The sequence below is a fragment of the Hyperoodon ampullatus genome, assembly GCF_949752795.1.
Source record: "Hyperoodon ampullatus genome assembly, chromosome: 8".
Lineage (NCBI taxonomy): Eukaryota > Metazoa > Chordata > Mammalia > Artiodactyla > Ziphiidae > Hyperoodon > Hyperoodon ampullatus.
In genome coordinates, this window is record NC_136921.1 from 112308424 (window position 1) to 112328320 (window position 19897).

The 19897-nt window shown below is 35.0% G+C and overlaps 1 protein-coding gene across 1 annotated transcript in view; it reads left to right on the top strand.

Annotated features, from left to right (window-relative positions):
* SLC35F5 (solute carrier family 35 member F5) overlaps window positions 1-19897 on the top strand; it is a gene marked incomplete at both ends in the record, with an annotated part of 42957 nt that overhangs the window by 16810 nt on the left and 6250 nt on the right. The window contains 7 exon segments of the mRNA XM_079709770.1: window positions 88-278; window positions 5194-5275; window positions 6007-6094; window positions 8261-8325; window positions 10505-10609; window positions 14035-14194; window positions 18511-18601. Of these exon segments, the coding sequence (XP_079565896.1) occupies window positions 88-278; window positions 5194-5275; window positions 6007-6094; window positions 8261-8325; window positions 10505-10609; window positions 14035-14194; window positions 18511-18601 (782 nt within the window).

The following is a 19897-nucleotide window of genomic DNA, read 5'->3' on the forward strand; positions in this document are numbered from 1 at the left end:
GCATTTATAAGTAAATTAAAACTTGTGACATTTTTTGGATGTGAGGGGAAACGTTTAATGATTTTATACTTTACTTTTCCTTTCAAGCTCCCAAAAAGTCTCGAGTGAGGTTTAGTAATATCATGGAGATTCGACAGCTTCCATCAAGCCATGCATTGGAAGCTAAGTTATCGCGCATGTCATATCCTACCGTGAAAGAACAAGAATCCTTACTCAAAACTGTGGGGAAACTTACTGCAGCTCAAGTAGCAAAAATTAGCTTTTTTTTTTGCTTTGTGGTAAGTCTTCTTTTTATTATATGTTTGGAATTTGACTTTTAAGACAGTAGACATACCAACAATATAGTATTAAAGTTTAAGACTATTAGGTTGCCTTAGTCGTGACTTTGAACTCTGTTATCTGCTATCATAGGGAAATTAGAGTATTAAATTAATAAATACTAGGCATACGTAAAAGAATTCAATGAATACTATACACTACAACCACTCATGTATATTTAGAATTTGACATTGCCTCATGGTCAGAATAATGAATAGAGTTATTTCACACTATGATATATACAAGCACTAGTAAATGTCCAGATAAGAGTTTGCATTGATTGCATTGATTTCTTCAAATAAGTCCTTTTGAGGTTTTATTTTAAATTCATATAAATGTGGTCAAATATTTTATAAATACTCATAGTAAACATTTTTTCATTGTTTATTATAATATTGTTTATGGCTTCTTAATTATTTTAATATAGAAACAAAAATATGCTTAATGTTTCAATAAAATATTCATATAACAAATAAAATATTATTTTGGGCTAATCTGGGATTAGATAACTTGTCTGAGTTAGTAAACTGCGATTTACAATTTAAAAAATGAATGTCAGTGCTCTTTTCTATATGTATCATTGGAAGTAGACTATTCCAAGGTAGTTTAGTATGGGCCTTTAAGGTTTAAATTTATACTGAGCATTTTAAACCACTAGGTAATACAATGCTAATGTCAATATTATTAGCCTGATTATAAGATTTTTTTACTTTGCAGTTTTGCCTCTCATATTTACTGCATAGCCAATTTTTCACCATCCTCTAACTGAATAACCTCTGTTTTAGTGATACCTTGATTAATATATTCAGGAGTACAAATCAAAGAATCTTTGGGAGTTGTACTATGATAATTACATATGTAATAAAGTTGATTTAAAGGCTCATATATTTGGATTATTCTATTGTGATTTCAGTTTACTTGTTTTAAGTACGGCAAGACTAAGATTTATTAATTATATCTCCTAAGTTTTAAAGGAGACTTGAGGTGAAACACGATAAAAGGATCTATAAAGTAAAACTTTAAAAAGGAAGGGTGGATAAGAGCCAGACTAAACAGATAAGGTCTGTGTAGGGTGCAAACTGGCTGTGGAATGGGTTGATTATATCAGGAACTTACATTTAAAGAAAGAAAGAAAGCACACAATTCATCTGTAGACAAATGGGCAGAAAGGAAAACTTCCTGAGTTACACAGTTTGTCATCTATTGATAAAATAAACTTTTCCTAACTCAAAACCGAGAGAATATATTTCATAGGTTCTTATGTAGAAAGATACTGTTCTGTATAGCAGATTTACAGGTAGATATGTACAGATAACAGCCTTTTAGAAAAATTGTAGTAAAATATACCTACCATAAAACTTACTGTTTTGACTATTTTTAAGTGTACAGTTCACTGGCATTAAATACATTCACACTGTTTTGCAACCATCACCACTGTCTATCAGCAGAACTTTTTTCATCTTGCAAAACTAAAACTATACCCATTAAATGACAACTTCTCTTTCCCACCTCCCTAGCCCTTGACAGCCACCGTTTTACTTTCTGTCTCTCTGAATTTGACTGCTCTGTGCACCTCATATGAATGGAATTATACAGTATTTTTCCTTTGGTGACTGGCTTATTTCACTTAGCACAGTGTCTTCAAGGTTCATCTTTGTAGCATGTGTCAGAATAGTTTTCCTTTTTAAGGTTATGTAATATTCCACTGTATGTATATACCACATTTTGTTTATCCATTCATCCATTGATGTACACTTATGTTGCTTCCACCTTTAATAGTCTTTTTTTGAAAAATCAGCCTTAAGTAAGTTATAAGAGCAGGGAGCTGTGTTAATCTTAAGTAAAGACATTTCTGTAGAAAGTCAGAGTAATATAGTCCAGGTATATATCTTTTTAGAAACCTGACTTAATAGAGTAATAAGCTTGGATGAGCTCTAGAGCAATGCTGTTCAGCAGAAATATAATGTGCAAATGCAGGTCACATAGGTATTTTAAAATTTTCTAGTAGCCACATTAAAAAAAAAGAGAAACAAGTTACTTTTAATACCATATATATATATATATATATTTGATTAATTTATTTGGTTGTATTGGGGCTTTGTTGCTACATGCGGGCTTTCTCTGGTTGTGGTGAGCGGGGGCTACTCTTCGTTGCAGTGCGGAGCTTCTCATTGCGGTGGCTTCTCCTGTTGCAGAGCACGGGCTCTAGGCATGTGGACTTCAGTAGTTGTGGCATGCAGGCTCAGTAGTTGTGTCTCGCGGGCTCTAGAGCGCAGACTCAGTAGTTGTGGCACACAGGTTAGTTGCTCCGCGGCATGTGGGATCTTCCCAGACCAGGGCTCGAACCCATGTCCCCTGCATTGGCAGGCGGATTCTTAACCACTGCGCCACCAGGGAAGTCCCTTAATACTATATTTTTATTTAACCCACTATATGTAAAACACTTCAAGATATTATCAATATAAAAATTATTGATGAGATAGTTTACATTCTTTGTACTAAAATCTTCTAAACATTTCAATTTTTAAGCATTTCTATTTCATTTCAATTTCTTTTTCTGTTTCATTTCAATTTCAGTTTTTATTTCAATTTCTAAACATTTCAATTCAAAGTAGCCACATTTCATTTGCTTAGTAGTCACATGTGGCTAGTGGCTAATGTATTGTACATTGTAGGTCAAAAGGAGTTAATGATTACTGTATTTGCCAGTCCTTTAATTCTTTTGTCTCATTAGGACTTATGGTGTTTTAATTTTTTCTGTAAGATGTAATTTAGGTCATACAGGCTTTTATGCTAATTTTAAAATGAATTATCACTCATGAAATAATGAAATACTATATAAATTATTTGTGACAGCTTAATTATTAGTAAGTGGTTGTCCTCAACTCTGGAATAATGAAAGGAAACATTGTAAAGATAATTTTTACCGGAGGGCAATTGAGATGGTCTTCTTTTGTGATGAGGCTGCCTTGTGTTTAAAAGCCAGAGAATGGAGTTTGGGGAGAGCTGGAGAATGGGAAGATCTTTCTGGAAAGAGTTCATAGCTAATGATGAGTAGTTATACTCTTTGAATTCCTGCAATCTAAGTTGTCTGTTTTTATTTCTTTATCTCACATTAGCAGAGACCAGTAAGATTGTTTGGAAAATGAGCACAGTATTTAAGTATTAAAGTGGTAAGGAAAGTGGGTCAAGAAAGCTAATTATCACCCCACAAGCATGGCCTGTTCTTATAGAGAATCTCCAAAAGATAATTAAGGGCAGAATCTTCTGCTGCTTCTTTTTTTTTTTTTGCGGTACGCAGGCCTCTCACTGCCGTGGCCTCTCCCGTTGCGGGGCACAGGCTCCGGACGCGCAGGCTCAGCGGCCATGGCTCACGGGCCCAGCCGCTCCGCGGCATGTGGGATCCTCCCGGACCGGGACATGAACCCGTGTCCCCTGCATCGGCAGGCGGACTCTCAACCACTGCGCCACCAGGGAAGCCCTCTGCTTCTTTGTTAGCACTTCAACTGCAAGCAGATTGTGGCTTCTATTGTCATATATATTTGATATCGCCCATCTTACCAGTTGCTAACCTCATTTTCTTATTTAGATAGTCAAGTGCAATTAGGAAGTCAGAGGACTACAGATGCAATCAGAGTCTGGCTTTAGCTTTGAGTACAGTGTATACTGAATGAAGGCTTCTAGACTCTCAGCCATGTGCTGCCTTCTAGCAGTAAGATCTAGCTCTAAGATCATGTGTCTGTACTGCTGCTTTGAAATATGAATGCTAATAACTATACTCTCACTTAACTACAAGTTCTGAGAGATATCAAGAGATGTCCCGCCCTTAATAGAGACAAGTCGTTCTCCAGTAGCATATGATTATCCAGTCAGTCTGTTTAAGTAACAGGAAACAGTTAGACAAGCAGTTAATTTACTTTGACCCAGCAATCTGCTTCTTAGTATATACTACATTAGGGGCACTCATGCACATATGCCCCAGGAGACATATGCTAGAATATTCTTGGTAGCATTGTTTGAAATAGTCAAAAAAGTGTTCATCAACAGAAAAATGGATGAGTTGTGGTAAACTGTATTAGATTATCTGATAGCAGTAAAAACAAATGAACTTTGGATGCACACGCACACACACACGCACACACACACACCAGGCTTCATCAAAAGAGGTCCTATTTCTTATTCTCTAAATCAAAGTAGGCACAGGGTTGGGAATATAAGAATAACCTAGCCTAGACAAGCAAAAGGGAAAAAAGAAGAAAAAAAATCCTCATAGCTGGAAAACTTCCTTCATTATATTCAAAGTTATGAGAACTCTTTATGTTATGTCTCAAAACTGAGAATCAGAGAAACAATCACAGTTAGCCAGTAAATTCACAATTTCTTGGACATTTTAAAATTTCCAAAGTGAATGTAACCTTTTGTCTATCGATCTGGCTAGTTCCATCCATCCCCTTAGGCATCACCTTGTTCAATCGATTTCTCATGTATATTCATCTGTACGTATTTTAATGTTTGAGAATTCCCCCCAACTTAAATTTGATTTAGATAAACCTAATAGAGTACTATCAGTGCTTGGATAAAGCAAATTTCAATGTTGATTTGATATTAAATTTACCCTAATTTTTTAAAAAGCCTGAACAGTGCTAATTTTTAACCAACTGTTGTTAATTTCTTAAGGGAAGTTGGATAGCAAAGATATTAGGTCTGATATAAATGTTTGTCTTCTTTTTGGGCCTGTGACTTTTCAGTACAAAGCAGATTTTAAAACGTATGATAGCAGTATTTAGAGGGAGAAAAAAAGGAGGGGACTATAAATTATAATGATAAATATAAAAAGTCATTTATTAGGTTTCACTTTATTTTCTATTTCTTTAGTGGTTTTTGGCAAATTTGTCATATCAAGAAGCACTTTCAGACACAAAAGTTGCTATAGTTAATATTTTGTCCTCAACTTCTGGTAAGAAATTTGTCTTCAAAATCTGTATTATAACTCGAGACCTATTTCTGATATATATGTGTACATATACATATATTTTTATCTTGTTTTAAATTATTTCATTCTTTCTAATGTATATTGGTATAACTACTATTTAATCTTTAAATTTTGTGCCATAGCCTTGTGCTATTTATATTCCTTCCAATACTTTACAGTATTTTTTATACAACAATATATTAAAGTTTTATAGGCTGACTCTATATTGTAGCTGTCTTTCCTTTCACATATTCTTTCTAAAGATCTTTTTTTCAACCCTTTGGCTAAATGTAATTGCTTATTTCATAACTATAATTTGCCCTATGAAAGGTGTTTTATTTTTAAAATTGAATCTCCTTCCAAATCTGGAAGATAAAAAAAGTATTTTTGAAGCTGTAAAAATAACTTTAGTTCACTATGATGAGGTCAGAATGTTACTCTGAATGCTCAGTTTAACTCTCTTATTAGTTTTAAAATAAATAGGACTGTACTTGATCTGTATTGAAATAAACATGGTTTCATTTGGAGGCTGTTTTTATGTGTGATCTCTGAACATTTCAGCCTAGGTAACTGCAGTCTTAGTCATTTAAAAATGACAAAAATTAGTTTAAAAGTTAGGTGTCTAATTAACTTATTTAAACAATCAAGTTGGTAATAAATAATTTTGACAGTATTTAAGCTAATGTATCTTTTTTTTTATCCTTTTCTCTCCATAGGACTTTTTACCTTAATCCTTGCTGCAATGTTTCCAAGTAACAGTGGAGATAGATTTACTCTTTCTAAACTATTAGCTGTAATTTTAAGGTAAGAATATAGTGGAATAGCTAGCTTATTCTGCTTTAAAATGCAACGTTTAAAGCATTTCTGGTAATGATAGACGATAGTTTATATTATAATATACTGTATAGGCAAAGACAGATGAGGATAAAAGGTTTTAAAGGGACATTATGCTACTCAGCTCTTCATCACATCCTTGGCTAGTTTTCAAAACCTTCCTGGGGAAGGTAACTGGAGGGAGGACCCTAGAGCAGCTTTGGTTCCCATTCATGCGACTGTGGACTGCTAAGTATTGTACTGACATTCACGTTTAACTGCATGTTAATCCTCATAAGCTCCCAAGTTTCTGTTTCCTTTTCGTAAAACAAGTTCCCCTTTTTGTTTAGTTTTCAGTTTTCACTTCTCCCACTTCTAGAAATCTAAGCTGCAGTCTTCTCTGATTGTCTCAGCCTCAATCTTTCAATTATTTCTGTATAAATTATCTGGCAATTTTGTATTACTGTTTGTAATACAATACATAAGTATCATTAATGACTAATTTAAATCTTTTACTTTATTTAACTTTGTATGCCTACGAGATTATAAACCCTTGAAGGTCAGAACCTTGTTTTCTACTTCTGGGTGTCATCAAAGGCCTAGCTTAAAGCTTTGCTCACAGTCAATACTCAAAAAAGACATGTTGGTTTGATGAAGCTGTTGTTTTTGTGAGAGAAAATCAGAAATCAGAGAAGGTAGCAGAATAATTTACCAGAAAGATTAGTGTTTCTGAACTATCAGAGCTGGGTTTGAATCAGAGCTCTGCTTTTTGCCCCTGGGCACTTGCCCTAAACTCTCTGAGAGGATTTCCTAGATGACAAAATGATGATAGTATCATCTACTACTTTGCAGTCTTGTTTTAAAGTTTGGAGGGATGTATATAGAAAGTGATTATCGTAGAGACTGGCACTTGGCAATCACGTAAGTGGTGTTTCTGTCTTTTAGATATAAGGGTAACTTGACCATGGTAGTTTCCATGGGCAATCTGGTTGAACCAACTAATTTACCATTTAGACTTTATGGACACTAGGAATTTATTCTTTTTGCATGATTGGCCCATGTTTTAGCCAAACATATTTTTGTATTAGGGAAATACAGTATATTTGTCATAGGGAAGTGATGAGGTTTATCCAACTTTGTCCAAAATTCATGCCTATTTCTAACTTTTCTTTTCATTGTCTTAATAAAAGTAGAAAGATACATAGAAATAGAAAGACAGTATAAGGCTGCATGAGGACAGGAACCACATCTCTCTTGTTCATTGCTTAACCCGAAGTTTAGCTCAATAAGCAGCAGTTGAATGAAGGAATAACCTCTTGATTTCTCTACATCCTTAATTTGGTCTTATTTTTACATTAAAATAATGGGATTAATTTAATTATTTAAATATTTAAGGATAGTTTTACCATAAATTTCGGTTTTACCAGTGAGAGTTAGTGCCATTGCTAGGTTTATATGGGTTGTTTTTTTTGTTTGTTTGTTTGTTTTTTGCGGTACACGGGCCTCTCACTGTTGTGGCCTCTCCCATTGCGGAGCACAGGCTCCGGATGCACAGGCTCAGCAGCCATGGCTCACGGGCCCAGCCGCTCTGTGGCATGTGGAATCTTCCCAGACCGGGGCACGAACCCATGTCCCCTGCATTGGCAGGCGGATTCTCAACCACTGCGCCACCAGGGAAGCCCTATATGGGTTTTGATATTTGTACATTGCCAAAAAAGATTGGAAGAGGATGACAAGTTGGTTAATTTTTTCCTAATTGAAAGGCAGAAGATAGCATAGCAGGTAAGAACACTGGACTCTGGAAGTAGACTGCCTGCGTTTCAATCCCAGCTGTGTGATTTTGGTCAAGTTACTTCATTTCTTTGTGCATTATGTATAATTTTCTCATGTGTAAAATGGGAATGATAATAATAATAATACCTTCCTTATAAGGTAATATTGGGCATTTTATGTGGATTAAATGAGTTAATATAAGTACAGCACTTATACTATACTGATAATATTGTTAGATATTATTAATTAAATCATTAATTCTTTGATAGTTTTACCCAAAGCTGAGATTAATCTTTATTACTTGTAAATAATTTTGATCTTTGAGGTTAGTCTGTTGAAGGAATTTATTATTTTACTTGTCAGTAATGACTGTTATTCTCATAGCATCGGAGGTGTTGTGCTGGTAAACCTGTCAGGGTCTGAGAAATCTTCTGGAAGAGACCCAATAGGTAAGTATCTGATTCTGCATTCTTTCTGTTAGAGTATACAAGAAAAGTTCTGTGCATGTCATCATGCATGTGCATGTCCACACACATGCGTGCATACACACACAGGGTGAGCAGTAACAAGGCCTTTTTTTTTAACTTTTCCTTTGAAAATAATGTAAAAAAATTAAAAAATATTTCACAGAAGTCTCATATAGCCCTCCCCCAGATTCTCTTAACTATTTGCAATGTACATAACTACAGTACAGGTTTAAAAATCAGGAATTAACAGTGATTACAATAATTTTTATTTAGTCTGTAGATCCTTTTCAGATTTCACCATTTTTCCCACTAATGTTCTTTTCCTGGTCCAACATCATTTGTTGCATTTAGTTGTCATGTTTCCTTAGTTTTCTTTAATCTGGAACTATCCCTCAGTCTTTTTTTGTCTTTCATAACTTTAATATTTTTGGAGGATACTGTCCACTTGTTTCGTAGAATGTCCTTCAATCTGAGTTTGTCTGATATTTCCTTATGGTTAAATTTATGTTGTGCATTTTTGGCAAGAATACCATGGAAGTGATATTGTGTCCTGATAAGTACATCATATCAGAAGGCACATGATGTTGATTTGTCCCATTACTGGTGACATTAATTTTAAAGTGGTGTGTCAGGTTGCTCCAGTGTAGTTACTGATTTTTCCCTTTGTAAGTAATAATCACCTTGTAAGAGATACTGAGACTATACATACATCCTATCCATCATGCTTGTACCTACCTGCTAATTTTGTCATTCACTTCTGATTCTTGCCTGAAACAGTTACTACTACAGTAAACACTTTGTTTTTGATCCATTGTTTAGATTTAACAAAAGAAGGGTAATCGGAATCTAGCTTAACTGGTATTCCTTCTGGATACTTTCTTTATTTTTTATTTATTTATTTATTTATTTACTTGGCTGCGCCGGTTATTAGCTGCAGCATGCAGGATCTTAGTTGCGGCATGCAGAATCTTTAGTTGTGGCATGTGGGATCTTTAGTTGCAGCATGCAGGATCTAGCTTCCTGACCAGGTATTGAACCTGGGCCCCCTGCACTGGGAGCGTGGAGTCTTAACTACTGGACCACCAGTGAAGTCCCTCCTTCTGGATACTTTCTTTAGACATTTAAAGTTTATTAAATACAACAGTGCTTTCTAAACTATTCCTGGTTACTGCCCAGGGAGCTGTGTCTTGAACTGCCTTACCTCTTTCTCACCCAGAGAAGATCTGTATGTGTAACACAATATATATATATTTGTTGTGTGTGTGAGAGAGATTTTGTTGACAGGCTTTCCCTTTGCTTTTGAAAAATAGTTTAGTAGTGATAGTAATAATAAATAGATTTAATGAAACACTGGACTTTTGGATAATTGATTAAAGTATTGAATATGGTCACCTGGCAGATAGCACCTTATACAGCTGTTTTTAAAGGCTGACTTAAATGTTCTTGCGAGTGAGTTAATATATTAAAGAGAATCCATATTTATTATGCAGGTACTGTGAGCCCTACATTATGTTAGATATTTTAGAACATTAAAAAGTATGCATTATGTGTTTGCAGTTGTCAAGGAGTTTTTTATTTTAATCAATAATATATGATTAACAAAATGAAGCCCCTAGAGAATAAAATAACACTGTATTTAACTATAGTAAGTATTACATTATCTAAAATAGAAGACAAGGAGGATGGAAATTCAGTGGAGTAGAAGGAGGATGCTTGGTGGCAGTGGTGGGACTTTAACAGGGTCTTGAAAATGGTGGTAGAATGTATATTAAAAATTATACATAGCAGTGGGGAGAACAATATAAACAACAGCTTAGAGAGGGAAGGAAGCGTTGTTAAGTTGGCTGTGTCAGGTGTCATAATTGCTTACGTAGGGGACAATATGAAGTATGCATTTCAGAATTAAATACCAAAACGTTGGTAATATAACATGTATAACATTGGTTAGATCATTGAGGTGAATGTTTTTGCATTTATTTGTTTATACTTTAACCTCCTTCCTGTATTCCTGGAGGCCATGGATAAGGTGGGTTATACTTTATCTTTTCATATTTGAATACTCATTTCTTGAAATAGGAGCTGACTGTGTCAAATTTTAAATAAGTGTGTGATAAATGAGTTAATGAACAGATGCTTTAAATTATTATCTTGATTTTTACAGGTTCCATTTGGTCTCTTGTTGGAGCCATGCTGTATGCAGTCTATATTGTTATGATCAAGAGAAAAGTAGACAGAGAAGATAAATTGGATATTCCAATGTTCTTTGGTAAGACTATGTTTAACTTGTGAGGCTGTTTACTCTGAATGATTTACTTAGGGTTTCGTTTTTGTATTTTTTGGAGGGAATAGGGAAGGGTTCCTCCCCACTCCCCCATATGATTCTTTAAAACCATTAGATTTTAAAGATGATGACGTCCAGTCTCAATGTTTTTCTGTTACCTTGTTCTGCATAGTTGTGCACCTGTGAGGAAACGCTCATTCCCTCAGTGTGAGGTAAAGAAATTCCTTCTAACACCTTTTTCGAATTAATGTCTTCAGCCTGTGAATCAGATATTTTCCTCACTGATATGACAGGTTATGCTGTTATAAGCATGTGCGTGTATACCTGTCGTATTATACATTTTGCCTTTTTTGAATTGTTAGAAGTGTAATTGGGGAAACTGCCCCAAAATGATACGTATAATACTGTTTCAGTCTATGTACTTGTTTTTACTAAAGATTGTAGGTCTTTTGAAGGTTTTCCATTTGCACGTTATCTTTAAGACTCAGATTCTTTTATGACATAGATTTTCAAATTATCCAGTTATAGTTTCTGGCATCAATTCTTAATTTTGGTAAATGCCTAATATGATTTATAAATTCTCCTTTGCCTGGAATCAGCTCAGTAAAGAACTTGTGATATCTAGGATTGCAAAAGAAGAGCACATTGACAAGATATCTTCCAAAAGATATCTGAATATCAATAGATAAAGAAGCATGGTGATGAGAATTCAAAGTGCAGCTTACAGGGAACCAGGAGACATGGACTCTAGCTGTTATAACTTCATTTATCTCATACTCATCTGAAAATGAGAAGATTGGACTAGGTTAGTAGCTGATTTACGGAGGATCCTGGGAAGGTTGGAAGGAGGTGGCGTTGCACGTGTGAGTCTGGTTCTCAGACTCCTTTGCTGCTTCTGCTGGAGCAATTCTGCTTTGTTGGTTTTTTAGCATTATAATTTAATTAGTAGAAATGATTTTTCTGCTAAGAATAGTTGGTATATCTTCACCTAAAGATTAACAAAAATTAAACCTTTGAAAAGCCGCTGGACTGGGTGATCACTCAAGTTCCTTTCAAGTAGAGAATTCAATAAGTATACTTTAAATACGAAGCTAATTTTAATGATGTCTTATTTCAAAGTCATAGAAAATTCCATCTGGAATGGATTAAAATGTTAATGTTTTACAGTGTCCTTTTTTAGGATTGGCGGCTTTCAAGAAATTTGCTTATCTACTCTTTTTTTTTTTTTTTTTTTTTTTTTTTTTTTTTTTTTTTTGCGTTACGGGGGCCTCTCACTGTTGTGGCCTCTCCCATTGCGGAGCACAGGCTCCGGACGCGCAGGCTCCGGACGCGCAGGCTCAGCGGCCATGGCTCACGGGCCCAGCCGCTCCGCGGCATGTGGGATCTTCCCAGACCGGGGCACGAACCCGCGTCCCCTGCATCGGCAGGCGGACTCGCAACCACTGCGCCACCAGGGAAGCCCCTGCTTATCTACTCTTATTGGAGAGTAGTAACAGACATACAACTCGGTTGATCTTCTTCACATGTGCCATGATATGGAAAGCAATGTGAATTTGACATGGGCTTTAGAATAGATAGGGTTGGAGAAGTACTTAGTAGTTAGGGTTAGGACGTGGAGGGTTCTTTCGGCATTGGGATGTGAGCAGGGCAGAGCAGGGAACAGTGAGTAGATCCACTGTGCTGGAGTGTTCGCTTTAGGGAAGAACAGAAGTGCGTGTGGCTGCCTTCTGGAGGGTCTAGAGAACCGGTGAAGGGATTTGGATCTTTTATCTCTAGATCCAGAAGTTGTTACTAAATGCGGGTTTTCATAGGTTTCATAGTTCAGGGAACAGAAGAGAGATTTGGTTCTTGATCATGCCCAATTTTGGTGTTTTAATTAGAACAACTTTTTAATACTACACAAGCCTTCTGTATGTGCGTTGTTTTGTTCCTTTTTATCACTAGGTGTCTTAAGTTGGGTTTCCTAGAAGCAGGGTATGAGACGGGGCTTTGGTGCGGGAGATCCACTGAAGGGGTGCCCTGCAGGAAAGCCTGGCAAGGGCGTGAGAGGAGGGGAGAGAACCCCGCGGCCTCTGGTACCGTCGGGGCGTGGCCCAGCTCACCGCAGGTCCCTGGGCAGGGAGCGCAGTGGGAGCAGGTAATGTGTCTAGGCGCTCCTCAGAGCTGTCCTGGCCTAGAGCCGATAGGATTCGGCTGCACAGGGTGTGGAGTGGGGAGGGGTGGCATCTTGCTGGGAAAGGCAGACTTGGTCGCTGTCCGAGACAGTCCTTCAGAGGAGGCAGGTCCCGTGAGTCTTCAGCAGCCGGTGAGAGTAGGTGCTCCAGCCCTATTAAGATGTAACTAGGCATCCTAAATACTAGTTTATTATTTAGCAGCAAATATAAAATACATACCTACTGTAATTTAATTTTCTTTTAGGAAACCTCTATAGTTACCTCTGGATCTCATAGTGGGATTGTGGTGTTAAACTATATACAAAGTCCAATAAAAACGACTATAAAATTATAATATTTTTTCTTTACATTCACATGTTGTAGTCTTATATAAGCTTACGTTTCTATAATAATAATAACTAGCCTTTATTAACTATTTACTCCATGCCATATACTGTGCTGTATTTTATGTGTTTGTCTGATCTTCCTAGTAACCTAATTAAATATTGTTTTACACTTATAGATTGGAAAACTGAGGTTTACAAGAGATTGAGCATCTTGCCTAAAGTTTGCCTAAAGATTACAGTACTAGTGAATGGTAGAGCTGGGATTGGAACCCAGGGCAATCAGACTGCAGAGCACACACTTAACCACTAAATATTATAGCCTTCCTTTACACATAGCCCATGCTTAGTTCATACTTGAATAGCTATTGGTGTATGTGTGTAATCTCACAGACTAGCTTATGAGCTCTTGGGAAGGCGGGAAGCAAAAATTTTATCTTTTTAGGGGACCCTCCTCCATTATTCCTAGCATAGCACGGCTGCTTTAAACATAAATATGATTCGAATCAGAGAGTAAAGCGTCTAGTTCCTCTTCATAATTTAGACTGAATACACACACACATACATGCACCAGTTATTCCTTTAAGTTCTAGGACACTATATTATTATAATCTAAGGTTAGCAACCCTTCTTTCTGAATTGTTCTAAGTGGTTTGTTCTGCAGTAGTTGCTCCATACAGTGGGATAGTTGAACCTTGAAGACTCAGTGATCACCAGTTGCTTGATAAAGTTTTTTCTTGTGTTGATCTCTCCCTAAGACTTACTTAAAAACAAAAGTAACAGAAATTTCAGTTAAGGAAACCTGTTGAAGCCCTTTGTGCAAAATCTAACGTTTTCTGATTGTAGAGTTACAAGTTTGGAAAATTGAAATAAATCACAGTTACTAACTTTTCTCTCTTTTATACATGTTTAGGTTTTGTAGGTCTCTTTAATCTGCTGCTCTTATGGCCAGGTTTCTTTTTACTTCATTATACTGGATTTGAGGACTTTGAGTTTCCCAATAAAGTAGTATTAATGTGCATTATCATTAATGGCCTTATTGGAACAGTGCTCTCAGAGTTCCTGTGGTTGTGGTATGTACTGTTTATTACCCTATGATTTATTAGTTATGAGTTTATTGACTTTTGGCTAGTTTAAGCATTTCTATTTCTTCTGTCTTTTGATGGCCCCTTCTGTGCACCTTCCCACCCCACACACTTACAGCTTAATACAGTAACCCCATTAGAGCAGGAACTGTGTTTTGTTTTTTAATTTCTGTGTACCCATTGCATAGAATAGTGGCTTGCACATAGAAGGAGCTCATGAATTTTGCTGAACGAATAAATGAATATGAATGATCTGAATTTACAGAATGTTTTAGAAAGTAGCGTGTTATGCGAATTAAAGGCATCATTATCTAATGGACAGTCACACTTAGGAGATGTGTATCCCAGGTATGAATACATGAATTCTAAGTGAGAATCTGGGGACTTTGCTTATTCAGGAGACTTTGGAATGTCTGTTTGGTTGCTCATAGACTTTTTTGTTTTGTTTATTCTCAGGACTTTTCATATGAGTGAGGCAGATATATAAACCCTAAGCTCTGATTAACTTGAGATTTTAACATAGTTTGATATGTTGTAATATCAACTATGTTGATATATGATAATAATCTTAAAATAGTTTGACAGCAGTATCATATATGGAGTTTAAGACAACTTCAAATAGAGAGCTTAATACTTAGTCCTGTTTCCATCTAATATGAACTTAAAAAGAAACACAAATTGTACTTAAATTCCTAAATGTATTTTATTATATACCATTTAAGACTACTGACTAGTTTTCCCTTGCAAAAGACTGCAACAAAAATAGCCTTTTCCATCAAGTCTTCCTTAATGCTCTGCCTACATTTCTCTCCCTGCTCCAATTAAGGAAATATCTCTATTTTCTTGATATCCTCTGCACTCACTCCCTTTCGTGTAGTACTTAAAGATTTACTTTGTATTGTAGTAATTTATGTAATTAAATTCCTTTGCTGATCTAAAACTCTTTGGTATCAAAATCTGCTCATTTTGTACAAATTATTTGAGGTGCTCATTTTTTTTTAACCAAAAAGAGTTACATATTTTATTTTATATATTAATATATACCATATGTCTCATTCTTTTGTCCTATCACTTCTTTTGTTGTATCATTTCTCTTGCCTCTTTCCACTCTTGGTTCTGGGCAGATGAAACTGCTTATTGGTAGTGTTTTGATTGAACTTAGTTGAACCATAAGGAATTGTTGATCTTAAACCATTTTTGATGGCAGTTTCATAGGGTTCAACTCAGTGAACCATATGCTTTAAACAATTATGCACTCACTGTATTTTAACAGAAGTTTGTATTCCCTACTTTTCTAAGTTTAGCTTAGATTAGAAAATTTCAAAGCAAGGAGTTTTTACATATTTGAAAGAAATAATTTAAAAAAATTTTTGGATATTAGATGAGAGAAAGGTTTAATAATAAACATGGACTATACCACAAATATTAAAATATTAAAATACTCATTCTTTATCGAGAGAGTTATTTTTAATAAATATATACACTAGAGTTTCATTATGTCAGCAGATTTTAATGTAGGCTTGGGGATGAATGAATATGAGTTGTGACATATGTAATCTCTCTATTATGTGAGCTTTCCTGAGTTTGCTCCCTTGGAAAATTTTACAGTTAAAGAAATAATAAATGACATGTTTTGAAATATTTTTATTCTTTTTGTATTTAACTTTTTTTAAATTAAGAGAGTAATACATACAAATGGATTACAATGAAAAGGTAATCTCCCTTCTGCCCCAAATTTTCATTTCTTTTCCCCAGAGGCAACGAGTATTAACTTCTAAGCCTTCTGCCAAATTGTCTGTATATACAGAAGTGTGTTATCAGTCTCTTAATCCTCCCTCCTCCAATTTGTTTTATTTTTAACATGCAAACTATGGACATCATTCTATACACAAATTACTGTCTTGTAAATCTTTACATATCAGCCACTAGATTCATTTTTTTTAAAGCCTATGAAGTAATCTGTTATGCTCCAATCTATTATGTAACATAATGCATAGAACATAATGTGTTTTACCAGTTCCTTCTTGAGAGACATTTTAGTTTGTAGTCTTCTGCTTTGTAAATAATATGGCATTGAACATCCTCATATGTTTTTGCATATACATGTAAGTATTCTATAGGATAAATACTGAAAAGACTGAATCAAACGTGTAGACTTTAGATTTTGAGAGAATTGCAAAGTTATTCTCTACAGAAGGAACACAATTTATAATCCCAACTGTGTATATGAGTGTTTATTGTTGACTAAACTGGACACTCAAGGTCATATATTATGATCAAAGCTATGTTTATCCTTACCTGGGGTGGATTTTTCAGGACCTCAAAAAGGTTTATTTTTCAGATACACTTCTACACTCAAGCATTTAAGCGTACTTATGGTTACAACTCAAAAGCAGTAAGTTAGTCAGTAATGAAACAAACTTCATATCCCTTCAATTCTAGGTGTTGTTGGTAACTCAAAACAATTATAAGGAGCATATCTACGTACTTTATACCTTTCTAGATCATTAAAAATAGTTAAATCAGAAGTCATAATCTTTACGTGTATGATGATTTCTTTCTAGGAAGGCAAGATTATTGTATGTTTAACTATAAATAGACAATAAACTTCAGCATATATAATCAGGTGCTGAGTAGTATACTAAAGATTTAAAAGTGCAATTGTGAATTTTTTGGAAATTAAAGATGTGTACTTGTCACTCATTGTTTATTGGAAAAAAAATTTTTTAAGTGCACTGTTAACTCCATATATTGTACTGCTAGTATAGATGTGAGATTATCCACCTAGTCCTCTGTCTTAGCATTTCCTGGAGCATGTTGAATGAATAATAGATGAAATGGGGAATTCCCTGGTGGTCTGGTGGTTAGGACTCTGAGCTTCCACTGCAGGGGGCACAGGTTCAATCCCTGGTTGGGGAACTAAGATCCTGCGTGCCACGTGGCTTGGCCAAAAAATAAATAAGTAAATTAATTAATTTAAAAAAATAAATCAGATGTATTCAGCCATCATCTAAATTGGGAAAAGCTGGTATAAGTCAAACAGGGTTTTTAATACTTCATCTCAGACTCAGTGTGATTCTACTTTGCATTATAAATCTCTAAGAACATATACTGCATTAAAAAAACCCCAAAAAACAAGAGAATTCCCTGGTGGTCCAGTGGTTAGGACTCAGCGCTTTCACTGCGGGGGGCCCCAGTTTGATTCCTGGTCCTGGAACTAAGATCCTGCCTGCAAACCTTGCAGTGTGGCCAATAAATTAATTAATTAATTTTAAAAAATTTAATAAAAAAAAATGATATTTGATCCCTGAACCCTCTTTTCATGAATAGTGGACTAGCACTTGAGTTTTCTTTACCACATCAATAAGAACTAATTGTCCAGCCTCTGGTGAATACTTCAAGTGACACTTTATCAAGAGATAGCCTCTTTTATTGTAGGACAGCATTGTTAATCCTAACATATACTGAGCTAGAATTTACTTGCCTATGATTTCCATGGGTCTGTAGTCCTAATTATATACATTATGGTTTTATCTTGGCCTATGATTCATTTTCTTCTTGTATACCCAAATATCTATTCAACATAATGCTTTCCTTCATTTTTTTCCTTCAACTATATCAAATTATATGCAATTGGTATGTCAAAATTTGATACCAACATTGATAGTTCAAGGTGAAAATAAAATGAAGAGCTTAGGTTTTGGTTAGGACAACTGCTAGAAAAATGAAAAACAACAAGGAAATATCCCTGAAAAATACTCAAGTTCTTTTTTTCCGATATTAAGCCAAATCAAAAGAGCAGCACACATCTAAAGACTACTTTAGTTTTTAATGAGGGTGAGATTTTTTTGCTTTAATGACAGACCCACCTGTTGGCTTATCACCTTGTTAAAGTCTGTGTTATGAGGTATTGTCCTGAAATTTTAATATAGCTGTTTCCTTTGTTAGCTAAGTATCATTATCACAAAACTATAAGAACTCTTTTGACAGTTTTATTAAAAATGTTAATAAAATATAAGCTATACATCAAAAGTTGAATAACGTCTGTAAGCAGATCTAGAAAATAACAAAATCTTTTGAAATTTGTATACTTATATATTGGATTTTTAATATTTGAAGATAAACTGTAGGAATGATCTTAGTAACTTTATTTTTTATTATGTCATAGTCCATCCTGAGCTTTTATTTTTGCTCCTGATCTCTCTTGCCTATATTGTAAGAGAGATAGTTTTTGATCATTGTTTTTCTTTGGTTCTTTTACTTTTTTGATATGGAAATGTATATTTTCTTTTTTTTCTTTTTAGGGGCTGCTTTCTTACCTCATCACTGATAGGCACACTTGCACTAAGCCTTACAATACCTCTGTCCATAATAGCTGACATGTGTATGCAAAAGGTAAGGCAAACTATTTATTATATATTTTAAGTGTATTATTAAAACAGAGCTAATGAAAGGTAAGGAATGTGACTAAATTATAAAGATGACCATGAATAATACTTGATGCCTTCTCTTCCAAGCTGTTTTATTACAAAGAGATATAAAAAGTACCAAAGAAATGGGTAATGTGTTGCATTTTTTAGCCTTTCAATATTTTTCCTTAATTTCTAAATTAAGGGCAGTGTCTTTATATATAGTTCTCCAGTTTTGGAGCTGATTGTGTTCCAAATGTTCTTTGGTGAGTCAGTGGTGTGGAATAGGGGATATAGTTTAATCATATAAAGAGTAGTGTTTTGATTTCTAAGATAGACTCCAGAGGTTTCTTAACACTATGTTAATACTCCCATAGATGTGAGTGGCACAGGAATAACGTCGTCTCTCAGTGATGGCTCATTTCTGTCTGGACTCACCAGGGCAGGTGCTCCTTCCCTCGTCTGTGAAGTCCTGGTCTGAATGTGAGGGTTCTTTTGATAAATGCTGGCCATGATAACATTGCAGAAAAGAGAACTGGGGTGGAGGGTCCCTCCCAGCAGCCCAAAGGGAGAAGTTTCTTTAGTGCTTCTAGGGGTACTAGGGAGAAAAAGATGTGCCACTGGCTCACACTAAAAGATGTGTAGCCTTTTATCACTCAGTTCAATATTTGTAAGCTTTTAATGCCAATATTAAGTAACAAAATGATGTGTGTGTGTGGTTTGGTTTAATATAATTTGAAGAAGAAATACTTGAAAGCCCAAAGGCTTATAATATGTAGAAGTTAAAATCAGATATTTATTTTTCTTTAGATCTTCATGCAGTTTTTAGGATAAAGGCAAAATACTCTCAGTGATATGTATCCTCTTTATTTAAAAAAACAATTCTGTGGTATTTAATTTTGTTTTATGGTTCAATAAATTCTAATTTATCTGTCATGGTTAAGAATGGAAATCTTTGTAATTGAGAATTACTTATCTTACATATACCATGCATTTTCAAAAAATGTGAATATTATAAAATATATGTAACACTAAAGTCATATATCATTAAATCCTTTTATAGATTTAAATAATATCCAGGTCTTTCCACATCTCAGGGTCATAATCTTGAATATCAGTCAAAATTATTCTAGTGAAACTAGGGAAGTGCTGCTTATTAGAGGATTTTGGCAGATTGCTGTGTAAATGAACTTTACCATACTGATATTTTGAAAGCATCGGCTTTTTTGCAGATTTGATAAATAAAAATTGAAGGTTAATTTTACTTTTGAATTTTTTAAAA